Here is a 14,470-nt window from a genome sequence, read left to right on the forward strand (position 1 = left end):
TAGAAACACAGACTTCTATTATTTTGAAGAAAAACAACAAATTATTATACCATACTAAATACTGTATACCACTGTAAAAGGATTGATTTACTCTACATATATTTTCTTTTGTCACTGAGCACTGCCATCTACTTACAATACACACTATACAATACAACTTATAAAAGAGAGAGCTCTTTGACTACACCCACTTGCAGAATACAACATTAGGAAATAGGGCAAATCTTTTACTACTGAAGACAGCGTTGAGCCAAAATGAAACTAAATGGTTTGATCATACCTGCAGGTTGTTTGTACGCCCATTATGGTTTGTTTGGTTGTTTCTTCAACATGAATGTTTATTCAGTTTAGCAGTTAAATGAACTGGCATTTGGTACAACTACAATTTCTATGGCATTGTAAAGTCTACAGTTTCTTTTCAGTGGAGCAGACAGTAACCACGTAAGCATGTAGCAAAAACATAGTGAGGTTTAAACTTTTTTTTATCATAATTGATAGAGAAAAAAACTCAAATTAAGCTGTTATTATCCTTCAAGTGGGGGCTACAGCTTTGTTAACGGCATGTTGTGTCTGTATGTCACACAGCGGAAGGTTATAATGCCATCAGTCTACTAGTGTACACACTATTATCCCCAAGGACTACTAATGCAGCTGCATGGGAGAAAAAGGTACAATGTGGGAAAGAATGAGAAGTAATCGTCTTTCCTGTATGACGTCTGTGGAACAGCAGAAGAGTGAAGCTCAGTCCGTCATCAGCCATTCTGTGATAGACAGGGTTACGCAGATGAGAGGAGAACATGATGGGAATATGTCGGGAGTCAGAGAAGTAGGAAAACTAGAGGAAGGCCAGATATAAATGAGGTCAGAGGGTCAAATCACAACACAGCGTGGATTACCCCATTTATGGTGACATCAGCCGGATACATTACCACTGAGCGATCATTTTTAAGTTTTCTCGCAGGCAGCTTGTGTGTGTGTGCATACGGAGTACCCATCCCACCCCCCAACCTCCAAGTGGCAATCTGTCAAAGGATGAAGTGGCCGTTTTCTGTCTTTGACTTGCTATGTCGCTGATTATATCAACAGGCTTTCATTGTTTCAAGAGGCTCGTCTCCTTCAGGGCATCTGATGGGAGGACAAAAGAAAAATCCCCGTCTTCCCTGCATTTGTCTTCATCAGCTTTTAAAGGCATAGTTTGACATTTTGGGAAAACCCACTTATTTGCTTCCTTGCTGAGAATTAGATGAGAATGCCGATGCCGCTCTCAAGTCTGTAATGCTAAATATGAAGCCACACCTAGCAGCCGGTTAGCTTAGCTTAGCATAAGATGTGGAATACAGGGGAAAGATCTAGCCTGGTTCTGTCACATTAACTAAATCCACCTACCAGCACTGGTAAAGCTCATTAATTAATGCGTTAAATCTTTTTTGTTAAATCAGTACAAAAGGTTGCTATTCAGCATAAATATATAGCTAAAAAAATTGTATTTCAGACAACCTCCCGTAAAACCACAATTTATCAGTTTCTATTTCAGTTGCTGCACAGAGTGAACAAACTAGATATAACATGTTCATCAGTAAGCTTGAGAGATGTTGCTAGGAAGTTGTTGTTACCTTTGAACAGAGCTACGTTTGCTGTTTTCCTGTTTCCTGGCACTAACCGGCAACCGGGTCTAGTTTCATAGTTACAGACACAGACATGAAAGCAGTATTGTTTTTCTGATCTAACACTCAAGAAGAAAATTATTACACTGACTCATTTCATCTCGCAATGTTGAAAAGGCAATAACTGTTCATTTTGAGAAACCCTGAGGTAAAGCCACAAGCTATTTAGGATGAAAAATAAATGAAGGTAGATGATAAATAATAAAAATCGTACAAGGACTAATCAGTGTGGGAACATCTTAGGTCTGTCTTGTGTTTGTTTTAGACTTCAGTCAAATCCACTCTTTCAACCAGCATCAGCAGATGCATATAGGTTTCCCCACAGCTTGATTTCACTACTGCTACAGTCTGTTTGATGGATCTGCGTTAGGCTGTGGGGGGAGAGATGAAGAGAGATTTCAAGAGACGCAGCAAAAGGAAACCAGATGTGAGGCAGACTGAGAGACTGAGTTTATGAATGAAAACAGGAAAAATGGATTGAGACAGAGTTGGAAGGAGAAAGACAAGAAAACAAGCATCTGTACGAGATGTAAATATTGGGCCGACACGTTGACACAAGTTTGACAGAAACAGCCTGAGAGTTCAAAGACACCCACTCAATCACACACACGCACGCACACACACACACACACACACACACACACACACACACACACACACACACTGATGGAGAGTAAGAGGAATGTAAATGTAACGTTCTATCACAATAAAATTAATGATTCTCTCCATATGTGTACATTTAGCTGGTTCATTAGCCTCTTCTGTCCAGACTGTATTGTATACTAATTGAGAAATTCCAGTAATAGAGAACAATAGGAGGCTATTACTAAATAATAGACAGCCAAACAAATGCAGCCTGGACATAATAACAAACTTTTAGTCTCATAGCATAGGAATGTTACTGTCTCCTCTTTCAGCTCTCCAGGAAGGGAAAAGGGTCATATGGGAAAGGTATATATGGATTTTATTAGAGCCAAAAACACTTTCCACATTCTTTTTTGTATTTTCTTATCTCTGAGAGGATCTTTGTCTAAATCTTTAAAGCTGCTGGCTCTGTCAAGCGTCTCTGTCAGGATGAATGTTTTATGAGTCGTGGGCTGCTGGAGAGAATCTGTCTTCTTCTACCTCCTCTGTTTCCTGCAGCTTTTATGCTGTATATTTTTTCACCATCACTCCCCCATATTGTTGCTGAATGTCCAACACCGCATATATTCTCTTTCAAATATTCCCTGAGTTTGTGTTTTGCTTTTCCCCAGGCAGCTGTTGGCCCCTGGATACCAGGAAATATGGTACAGTCCTGATGGAGCTCGCAAGTTCTCCTCTCCCGCCAACACCGTAAGTCTCTGAGACAGTTACAAATGATCAGAGGAGAGACATAAACATCAATGCAGTTGATCAAATACAATTGTCACAAACAATGTTCTCTGGCTGAATGGCAGTCTCTCTCACCACTGTGTCATCTTGCTTCCCTCCAAACAGCTGTGTGTTGAGCTTGGTTGTTTCTGTCTTTCAGGGACACTGTTTCTACCATGGGACAGTTCAGGGTATCGAAGGTTCAAGCGTTGCTGTTAGCACATGCTTAGGACTCAGGTAAGTAAAACTCCACCATGGGCTGTATTCATAAAGGTTTCTAATATTTAGAGTTGGTCCCACTGGTGAAAGACATTTCCTTGATTCTAAGAAGTCTCCCATAAGAAATCCCTCCAAAAATAAAAGCCCATTCATGAAGACAGCTTCTACAGTGAAGAGCAGGGAAGACTACTTTTCTGTAGCCTTAGAGTTTCTTCATGAAAAGAGTCAAGAGCTGCAAGAAGTGAACACAGCAGCAAAGTTTTTGAAGTACTGCTGACAGGAAGTGGGGTGGTACAGATTAGATTATGCAGGGAGAAGGTTTGTGACTGATGTCATCAAAGATGTGTTAACGCCGTTCACTCACTGAATTAAAGCTATTGCCCCGTTAGCTCTAATTTTACCGCCGCAGTTCATCTGTTTTCCAGCTGACGTGCAAAACATTTTGGGCCAGCAGGACAAAATGAGTGGATACGAAGCAATTTACACAGTGTTGCCAGACTCATTGATAGAATATCCGTCTACGTAATATTTACCATTGTGGTCCACTCGCCAAAATACAGGAGAGAATTTGTGCAAATGTGAAGCCATCTTCACAGCTCTAACTATCACTACCAGGAGAAACCTAGCTGGGGAAACAAGGTTTCACTAATATCCTACCTCAGATTACACCTCAATATACATGATACCTAAAAAGCCCAGTTACTTACATTCATATAAATGCACTAGTTTATATCAATATATCAAAATCAAATATATCAAATAGTTTGGTTATTTTCTCAAATAAAATTTATGAATTAATTTTTTGTAAGTTTAAGTGTCAATTAGTGTAGATCCAGCAGCAGACCAGCAACAGCTCAACCACACATCCGCACTGATAAAAGTCATTCCAGTTTTAAAATATTCCTAAATTATAAGGCGTATAATATTGTCTGTGAACATCATTTTAAACCCAAACCTGCAGAGATCGTTGTCAAACCGTGCTTGAATAAATGAGTGAGACAGGAAACAGTTGTGTGTAGTGTCGGGTGTAGTCCAGTAGGTTAGTAGGTCATTGGCTCCAGAGTTGGTTCATTGAGTACAGCTCAGTATGGAGATCCTGTGTTTTCTCCTGGTGTGGCTCCAGAGCAGCTGATATTTCCTGCTGAAGACACTCAGAGAGGATGAGACCGGCAACAGAGGAACTGGCAAGCCCAGACAGAAATCGTAGCCATATGTGTGTTTCTGCGGGTTCATTGCTCTGTATCTGGAGGCTGGATTGATACATCTTTTTAGTAATGTAGATTCTCTGGAGAAATGCAAACACAGCATAGAGAGACACTGACATGTGGGCGTCTGACCTCTCCAGATGTTTCTTACAGCTGTTTGACCTGCTGCTGAGTGCGTGCTCATGTGTTTGTGTCAGAGTCTGCACTCTCTCGGTTTTGTGAGGAAGCCAGAGGATTGTGTATCGCTTTCTCTGTCCCAGCGGATCCTCTTTTATATACACTAGTAAATCACCGGAGACATGTGTCCCCATGCTTCACCCATCAGTAAAAACACCACAGCCAAATAAAAAAAAAAGTCACAATCTGGCGTGCAGCCTCGTCGTTTGGATTGAAAATGTAATTCAAATGAATGGAAATTAAATGTAATCATATCATTTGAAAGGTTATAAGTGACAATGTTTGCAGGAGAAAAAATATTTTTAAAGTATGCCACAACATGCTACAGAAAGACGGCAACATCATTGATCCCCATTGATTTCCTCGAGGTTTGATTGGATGGAACCATGAACAGTGCCTTGTTTCCCCAGGGGCCTGATTTCTCTGAACACAAGCGTGAGCTACCTGATAGAGCCTCTTCCTGTTTCCACGGATGCTCAGCAGCACGCTGTGTTCAGAGCCGAGAGTCTCCATCTCCCTGGAGGTAGCTGCCTGCATCACCATGGCAACAAGGGGGACGAAGAGCAGCTTAATGACTTCATCCATGGAATGATGTCACCACGGAGCGCGAGGGTGAGTTCAGAGAGGACGAGCAGCAATTATCTGCCCGAAATCCTTTCCAAGTTTTACACAAAGCATGACGACATGTCCAGCACGTATTCTGCAATAAACTGTCTCCATTTTCAGGAGAAAAGGGACCTGAGTAAGAACATGAAGTATGTAGAGCTGCTGATGGTGGCAGACAAGGCTGAGGTGAGGGCACGGTTGATGATATGCTCATATTTGGCCACTGTTTAAACAGACAGGATTTTTATATTGTCATTCCGTTAAATGTGGGAGTAGATTTTACATCAGTCAATTTATAGTTGATTTTGTGGTCAACTTTACAAGCAAAGTAAATATAAATCTCTGATTCACTTCCTGTCTATGAGAAACATGAAAAGTCCCTTTTGAGGTTTGAGAAGATGTAAAAATATGTCTGGGTGAGTGTAGGGGAGCTGTCAGTTTCAGTTAACCATGTGGGTAATATGTTTTTCAGTTTGAGAACCATGGGAGTAGTCTCGAGAACACCAAAGTGAAACTACTGGAAGCGGCGAACTTGGTTGACAAGGTAAACATCTGTTGTGAAGCAGGAAAGCCACACCTATGTTTACTCATGTTGAGTAAAATTCTCTGTCTGACACTGTTCCTGTTTCCCCACACCTGCAGTACTACAAGGCTTTGAACATCCGTGTGGCATTAATCGGTCTGGAGTTGTGGACCAGCCAGGACATGATCAGCGTGTCCGATAACCCACACGGCACTCTGGCCGCGTTCCTGTCCTGGAGACGCAGACAGCTCGGCGTGCTCCCCAACGACAACGCTCAGCTCATCACGTCAGTGTCTCTCACTCTCTCTCTCATCTCCCACTAGCCTTCCCATTTGTCAATCTTCCCCCTCTCTGACTCTAGTGCCTATCCCCTCTCATCAACCCCCCCCCCAGTCCCAAACGGGCAGATCTCTGAGTTGATTTCATCTTCATTGTGTGAGACAAAAACCATTACCACTTGTATCCCAGCGAGCTGCTGTCCAGTTGGAACTAATCAGCAGTGGCGTTTCTGTCTCCAGGGGGAAGTCATTCCAGGGTACCACCATTGGACTTGCACCTCTCAAAGCCATGTGCTCCGACTATCAGTCTGGCGGAGTGAACACGGTGAGAGAGTCTAAATAAACAGTAATCCCCTGCCCATCAGGAGACATCATCATCATTTTGTTATCAGCTTGCTGCACCTTGACAGAAATAAAATGTATGGTTACTGGAAATATGAGGCTCTTATATTATTATTATTATCTAAATTATTTTACATGACTGACAGTGTCAGTATTCATAATGTAGTGATGCTATTTTAATAATCTTCAATTCAACTTTGAGCTTCACCTCTGGCTCTTCTTTTCAAAAGGACCACTCTGAATCAGCTGTTGGTGTTGCCGCTACCATGGCGCACGAGATGGGTCACAACTTCGGCATGAGCCATGACAGTACTGGCTGCTGTCAGGCGAGAGCAGAGGACGGGGGTTGCATCATGGCTGCTGCTACTGGGTAAGCTACACAAATTACTAACATATGAATATATATTTATTACAGCAGAAGAAAAACATGGGTCTTAAAAAATTGATCTAATGAAGTGTAATCTTCATACTGTATTTGTGCTTCTTCTATGGTGCAGGCATCCGTTTCCACGTGTGTTTAATGGCTGTAACGAGAAGGAGCTGAAGAGCTACCTCAGCTCTGGAGGAGGGAAGTGTCTCTTCAACGTGCCTAACACCAGAACCATATATGGAGGACAGCGCTGCGGCAATGGTTACCTGGAGGATGGAGAAGAATGTGACTGTGGAGAGGAAGAGGTCAGTGTGTGTGTGTGTGTGTGTGTGTGTGTGTGTGTTTGTGACTTGTCTCTGGATTGTAGAAGTAAATATTTATCTTGTAAGTTTTGGCTAAGACTCATAACTTTGTTTTCTTTGTGTAGGAGTGCACCAGTCCTTGCTGTAATGCCAACAACTGCACTCTGAAAGCTGGAGCTGAGTGCGCCCATGGCATCTGCTGTGATAAATGCAAGGTACAAATACTACAGTCTGTAAACATGTAAACAAAAAAAATCTCCCTTGAAGCATTAATCCCTGGGCTAATTCTTACTATGTAATAAACACTGTAGCTCTTGAATTATAATTCTATAATTAACTGTTACTTCTCCTTCATTCTTTGTTCTGGTGTTTCCTAAATGTCTTCTCTCCTCCTCACCTCTCCCGGTCTAGTTGAAGAGCCCAGGTGTTCTGTGCCGCCCTCCCTCAGGACCGTGCGACCTGCCAGAGTACTGCGATGGAAAAGCAGAGTCTTGTCCTGCTAATTTCTATTTGGTGGATGGTACGTCGTGCGCAGGCGGGCAGGCCTACTGTTACACCGGCATGTGTCTGACGCTGCAGCAGCAGTGTCTGTCACTGTGGGGACGAGGTTGGTAAACTGATTGCTTATAACCTGTAAATCCTTTGTGTATACTTTGTAAATACTTTTGCAAGACTGCATGGATGTCGATTTCTACAATTAAATGTACATATTCAGATGAATTTTTGATGTAATATTATAAATATACAGTTTAGCATTACTCTAAAAATATACAATATATAAATTTAATTTTCTATTTAAGGTTCAGTGCCACCTACAGTTCTGACAGCTTGTTAAACCCACACAAAGTGTTTATTTTTGTATTAATTGAGATGGTAAAAGATTAAATCATATTGTTAATATGTAATATTGACTCAAACTGATGTGTATTTTGAGCTAAGTTGAATTGAGGAATTTTCTAAAGGTGAATATGAGCCTATCTGCTCTTAAAGAAATGTCTTCTTTATACTCACTCATGGATATATGCAAAATTTTGACCATCAATGTGTCATTGTCAATGTCGTATCTTCAAAGCAATTAATTAAACATCCCACGCATGCTGAAGCAGAGAGGCTGGATAGTGTTAGAGATGAGCCCTCGGTGAATCACAGGATTAGGGATTGTTATTGGACAGTGTCCATATTCATGTTGTGACAGAGCCTCCCACGCCTTTGTAGTACCACAGGAGCCACACAGAACAGTAAGGGGTGCCATCTGGTCTCCATCAGGTGGTTGCATGCAACACACTGTGCATGGGTGTGTGTGTGTGTGTGTGTGTGTGTGTGTGTGTGTGTGTGTGTGCAGCAGTATTAATATGTTTCCCTGCATTTTCTCTCTTCCGACCACAGATGGCCATCCAGCCCCTGACCTGTGTTTTAAGAAGGTAAATGAAGCTGGGGACATGTACGGAAACTGTGGCAAAGATCTGTTTGGGAAATACAGGAGCTGTAAGGACAGGTGAAGATTAAAACTTTCAGCAGCGCATACACTGGTTGATACACTCCTCCTTCAATTCTAGAATTGCTTCCACATTTCCTAATATTTAAAACGTAAACATCTTGTGGCCCTTTCTACATTGTTTCTGCCAGGGATGCGAAATGTGGGAAAATCCAGTGTTTAACTTCAGCCTCCAAGCCCATTGAGAACAATGCTGTTCGCATAGAAACCACAGTCACTGTGGGCAACAAGAGGATCCAGTGTATGGGAACTCATGTGTACAAGCCTGGGCAGGGGCAGGAGGACACACAGGGTGATACTCTGGACCCGGGCCTGGTCATGACTGGCACCAAGTGTGGTGATGACTCGGTGAGACTCGTACATGGAGATGCACTAAATAGAATTTAATATTGGGGCAAAAGGCATGCTTTTGATCTCTTTTGGAGATTTCATTATTTATTTTACTTGTCAGAAAGTGTAATTTAACTGCTGTCATTTTCTAACTGTGTGGCCCCAATGTGATTTTCTACTACTCCGACTCTCTGACTTTGTTCCTCACCCCTCCTTCTTGCAACAGATTTGCTTTAATGGAGAATGCCGCAATGCATCTTTTCTCAGAGCTGATGAGTGCAATGCCAAGTGCCATGGACACGGGGTAAGTTTCCATGAGCATGTGGAAGGATCCTTTGAGATGGATTACCTAGGAGTGTTGGGAAAAGTTTGGCTGCTGGCCCACTATTACTGAAAATGGTAACCTTGGCAGTGGTACAAGATTTAGATCCTTTACTTAATTAAAAGTAGAAACACAGCATTGTATAAATATATTATGCTACAAGTACATGCCCTGCTTTGAAAATAGCAAAAGTAAAGAAGTGTTATCAGCAGAATTTACTTAGAGTATCCAAAGCACTCAGCATATAACAGGATGGTCCCTGTCACTGTTCAGTCTTAATCTGCAAAGTAAGTGTAGCTGTCAGATTAATGTAGTGGAGTAAATTAAAGTAACGTAAAGTACAAGTACCTCAAAATTTTACTTAAATACACACTACACTCGAGTAAATACTTGGTTACATCCCACTGTTGAACCTTGGAAGTACCTCTAGTCATTCACTCCAACGACTGCATGTCACTGCTATGAATTTAAACATTTACGTTGTATTTTAATGGGTAATATGTTCTCTTATCAGCTGTGTAACAACAACCATAACTGCCACTGTGACCCAGGCTGGGCTCCTCCTCTCTGTGACCAGAAGGGGTCAGGTGGGAGTAAAGATAGCGGACCTGTCAACAGCCACAGTGAGACATTTAACAGTTTTTTTTTTTATGTGTATATATTGACAGTTCAAAATATTCCTTTGAAATTTTGCGACTTCCTGACTCTTCTCTACTTCGTGTTCCATCAGGCAGTCTCCTTCCAGTCCTGCTCGTCCTCCCTCTGGTTGTCTTTGCGGTTTTGGCTGCTGTCGGACTGTGGTGCTGCTACAGGCATAAACTCCACCCACTGAAAACTTCAGCTTCACCTCCACTACCAAAGTATGTAGTTCTGAGGTGTTTAATACCGATACTCTACCTTTAGTGACCAATTTGTAGGTGATGCGTTTGCTTTCCAAGTCCCCATGTTGTGTGGATGTACAGTATGAATGTATTTCTGTATCTCTTAACAGTTGTTCAGCCCAGGCCGAGGGCAAGCCTATGTTTGCTGATGATCATGTTAACGGTCACACCAACCCAACGTTCTTGCTCAAGAAACAGCAGTCAGACCACCTGGTAAAGTAGCCCGTCATGACCCAAATGGCACTGTATTTCTATTGTTTTTGAATATTGATATAAACATTCTGCCACAGGTGAAATCCTCTCCTCGTCCGAGCCCGTCTTGCTCAGCGCGGCCCAGACATGGTATTGTGCGTCCAGCAGTGAAGCCTCCTCCCATACCTGCATATGCTGCACTGAAAAAAGAGCAGACGCCTCAGCCTCAGATCCAGCCTGTAGCTTCTCCTCAGAGACAAAACTCTCCTCAGGCTTACACCACCCCTCCTTTTAAATCTGCCCAGCTGACTGAGCAGAAACAAAACCGGGCTCCTCCTCCACCTTCAGGACCTCCACCAGGACCCCCACCACATTGCGTGGGTACTAAAAGCCACTCACAGCCTTCAGCTGCACCTAAACCCCTACCAGACCCTCCTGACAGACCTCCACCCCCTTGTCCTGTCAACAAGCCATCAGTGGTGAATGTTTTTGTATATGTTTTTATTACGGTAAAAAGCCATATGCAAATGTTTCCTCAGTGAACTGAACATGAAATGTCTGTCTTGTCATTTTTATGTAGGATCAACATCAAGTGAAAGGTCTGCAGGTTACCACCAATGCCCTGCAGAGAGGAAAAGCTGCTTTGGCTCCATCTGCTGGACAGAAAAAGCCAAACAGGTCAATCATCTGGTGTTTACTTTTTTTAATGTCAGTCCATGCAAACCCCTTCTTAACTTGTGATTTTTTGCTTCTTCTTCTTTTAGAACCTAAACTAAGATCTCAGGGAGACGTTGGGGACCAACATTTACATCCATAAATGGACTTCCTCAAACTGTCTTTTTAGTGGCTGGCCAAGTAAACATGGCACTGTGGGATATGATGGAATACTTGACACACTTGCTCTGTGAATTACAGTATATTTATTCTAACATGTATTGAGGAACGATGGTAGAATAATGAGAAGTTACAGAACATATCACAGCGAGTATGTCTGAAGTCTAAGATTTAGACTTAATTAGTGTTTTGTAAATTTGCTCTATGTATCTGCTGAATCAATTTGAACCAGGCAGGGCTGTGAATTTAAGAACTTTTTTTGTTTGCTTTTTTTATTTTTTGTGATTATTGTCCCAGATGTTAATGGCAATGTGAAATTGTTCCATGTGTGTCAGCAGTGTTGAAACACAGGACTATTTAGTCACAAAGCAAAGAAAAATGAATGTTTACGGTATAGCCTATATACTAAACATAGTGTCTCTCGAAGAGCATCAACTGTAAGGGGATATCTTATATTAAGAAAAGATGCCGATAGTGAAGTGCTTACGCTTCTTACGCGTGAAAAATAAAGGGATTTTAACTGGACTAATGGGGACCAATGAAAACCCTACATGCATGCTATAAGTATATGCTTATGCTGAGAGATACATGTGTGATGTGTGTCAAGAAATGTTAGAGATTTGTCGTTTTTTAATTTTTTTTTGTTTTAATTATTTTATATTGTTGTGATGTTGCACTTTTAACAGTCTTTTTAGTATCAAATACTCCTGAAGGCATTAATATCCTGCCACAAAGTACCAACTAGTCTCAGTCACCTTTCAAGCCAACAGGGGGTGAGTATTTGGTACTGAAAAGATTTTGTGTGAAGTATCACTTGAAGGTGACCATTCAAACCCTCGTCAATTTTATTTCTTACTTCTGTCACTGACAATAAGTGATAAAGTTGTCCTTGTCCAGGGCAACATTTCAGATAAATTCACATTAGGAGCAAAAGTGAGCCATAGTTTTGTGTACATGTATCAGTTAAACTTTCCAAAATTGCACCATAAAATTTAATGATTTAATGTGTCTGTCCAAAGATGTTTTCAAATCTGCTCAGTGGGAGTTCCCTCATGACCAAAATACTATGCGATTACTCTTTTACCTAAGGAGACTTTATGTGACTGCAGAGGCAATGAAATAGTGATAACTCTGGCATTATTGTAAGGTACTGTTGAAAACAGTGGTTCATTTGACTGCTGAGGGGATGAACCAGTTTGGTCAGTAATATGGAAATAGAGTCTGTCAGCTGCCATGTTTTACCTTCTAATCAGACCTATGCAAACTCAGGCACTGAGCAACACTGTGTCTTCAACTGGAATCTACATGAACACGTGAAGAATAAAAATATGATGTTATACATTATGCATTACTGGTTGTGTTTTATCAATACATATAATCTTGTTCAGACTAGCATTTGAACACTATAGATTCAAGAGCCCATTTGAATTGTCGTACCTTTTCAGTGCAGCTACAAGCAGCAGTTCCTACACATTGGTACTGTGCAATGACTACTACATTCAGGGCAATAGGAGAGAACAATTTAGAGATATAGTATGTTTTGCTTCTGCCAAAGGTTTTACAGCCAAAGGATCTGCTGCTGATCTTGCAGCATGTTAAATATAGTGTTTAGCTATGCACAATCAATCAGGTATTCTGTAATAGTAATTCTAAGTAGCCTATTCTCAGTTAAGAGTAGCTGTTGTTTTTTTATTGACAGCAAAACTATACTTCGTGCTAACGTTTGGTTAAAAAAACAAACAAACAAACAAAAAAAACAAAAAAAAACACTTCTTTATAACTAAGAACTGCTCAGTATAACCCTTTGGAAAGTGTTTCATCTTCTCACCAACAGGCCACAGCTTGGCTGACAACAGTCAGTCATTCTTGAACATATATAGGAATATAACATATGAATCGTAAGAGATGCAATTTTTTCAAAATGTTTGGGAAAAAGACATTTTAATTTCAGTTTAATTCATGTTGGCCACCTGGGAGCAGTGCAACAACCTAGAAACAATACTGTGCCTTGCTGTCTTGCGCTCACACCTGACAAGCATGACAACTTGCCGTACATAAATACCCGGGTGTTGCACTCAAAACGGTCTAAAAATGTGTGAGTGTAAAACGATGGACACTTCTCACCCCCATCGGTCACCATGTTGGCAATGTACGCAGTGGAAGGGGAAAGACTTTCAAACTTGTGAAAACAGCGACCGAAGAAGAAGGACACATCGTCGGGCCGATGACGGCCTAATTTTTCTATTTCTCATGGCACACATAAGAAAGTAAATGGTTCATTTTCAAGTCAAGTGAGCAAAGTGCAGCATGTGTGTGACAATTACGGTCACCTGTTTAGATCGTCATTTCCGGTGAGTGCACAATGGCGGTCTTAGATTTGGGACAACACTATCTAACACGCGCTAAGGCAGTGACTATTGCCCACTGTATGCAAGTGTACTGACTGAAGTATCCGATTTGAGACACGGCACCATACATTATAAAGTTAATATGTCGAAGGTGTTGGCAAACAATGGCTAAATTACTCATGGAGCAGACAAGGATCAATATTAGTGTTCATGTGGAGTCCTCTTTCTGGCCACCTGAGGAATGTAAGTCCATGTTTTATCAGGCTGTGCTTTTGTTTTGATGTCCAACAACACTGAGGGAAATGTCTCTTTCTGCTAAATGGGCCACTGTTCACCAGCTGGTCATTAACTTTGTCCAGCAGTAAGACTGAGCCAATACAGTAAGGTTGCAGGCCTAAAAACCAAAACAATGGGCTAAAATACATTAAAATGCTGCACACAGCTGAGGGGACCTGGACAGTTGGGTGACAATTCTCTGTGGGCTCATCACTACAAGTAACACCTTTCTGATTTAAATGTAGTTATTTATTGTTAATTATTGTTTAGTGCAGCTTCAAATTAACCTCACTGCATCTACTGGACTGACTACTCTAAACTGACTGATTCATTGCTTCACTTTTAGGTGAAAACTTTTGTGTGTTTGTGTGTTTGTTGTTCCAAAAGAGGAAGCCTTTGATGTTAGTGTGCAGTGTGCCGTGTGTTTATTTTGTGCATTTACCTGCTCCCCTCTGCTTTTTAAATCAGTTATAGATCGATAGTATTTAGGTTTAAATGATACCCCCTCTAACTGCTGGAAAATGCTGAAAGGTGCCTGCCCTTTAGATCAACACATCCTTCACTGAGATGAAAGCTCTCTGATTTATTCTAATCAAAAGACAGCTAAATACCAAGGCCAGACCCCCTGAACCAACCTTCCTCCAACACCAAAACAACCACATACACACACATACACATACACACACACACACACACACACACACACACACACACACACACACACACACACTCACACTCTCTGGTCGACTCTCT

General features: G+C 41.4%; 1 protein-coding gene across 1 annotated transcript in view; it reads left to right on the forward strand.

Moving 5' to 3' along the window:
* The window catches only part of adam19b (ADAM metallopeptidase domain 19b), a 17,679-nt gene extending 5,242 nt beyond the window's left edge, over positions 1 to 12,437 (forward strand). The window contains exons 4-23 of the mRNA XM_023419356.2: positions 2,921 to 2,999; positions 3,178 to 3,254; positions 5,029 to 5,230; positions 5,345 to 5,410; positions 5,697 to 5,768; positions 5,867 to 6,033; positions 6,266 to 6,350; positions 6,598 to 6,737; positions 6,865 to 7,042; positions 7,165 to 7,254; positions 7,451 to 7,646; positions 8,426 to 8,534; positions 8,666 to 8,882; positions 9,091 to 9,168; positions 9,701 to 9,809; positions 9,917 to 10,046; positions 10,178 to 10,280; positions 10,358 to 10,738; positions 10,840 to 10,937; positions 11,024 to 12,437. Of these exons, the coding sequence (XP_023275124.1) occupies positions 2,921 to 2,999; positions 3,178 to 3,254; positions 5,029 to 5,230; positions 5,345 to 5,410; positions 5,697 to 5,768; positions 5,867 to 6,033; positions 6,266 to 6,350; positions 6,598 to 6,737; positions 6,865 to 7,042; positions 7,165 to 7,254; positions 7,451 to 7,646; positions 8,426 to 8,534; positions 8,666 to 8,882; positions 9,091 to 9,168; positions 9,701 to 9,809; positions 9,917 to 10,046; positions 10,178 to 10,280; positions 10,358 to 10,738; positions 10,840 to 10,937; positions 11,024 to 11,030 (2,584 nt within the window). The 3' untranslated portion in view covers positions 11,031 to 12,437. The remainder of the gene's footprint in view (positions 1 to 2,920; positions 3,000 to 3,177; positions 3,255 to 5,028; positions 5,231 to 5,344; positions 5,411 to 5,696; positions 5,769 to 5,866; positions 6,034 to 6,265; positions 6,351 to 6,597; positions 6,738 to 6,864; positions 7,043 to 7,164; positions 7,255 to 7,450; positions 7,647 to 8,425; positions 8,535 to 8,665; positions 8,883 to 9,090; positions 9,169 to 9,700; positions 9,810 to 9,916; positions 10,047 to 10,177; positions 10,281 to 10,357; positions 10,739 to 10,839; positions 10,938 to 11,023) is intronic.
* Positions 12,438 to 14,470: the final 2,033 nt, after the last annotated feature.

This window comes from Seriola lalandi, unplaced genomic scaffold, assembly GCF_002814215.2.
Source record: "Seriola lalandi dorsalis isolate HSWRI2012SDOR001 ecotype SW California unplaced genomic scaffold, Sedor1 jcf7180002054598, whole genome shotgun sequence".
NCBI classification, from domain to species: domain Eukaryota; kingdom Metazoa; phylum Chordata; class Actinopteri; order Carangiformes; family Carangidae; genus Seriola; species Seriola lalandi.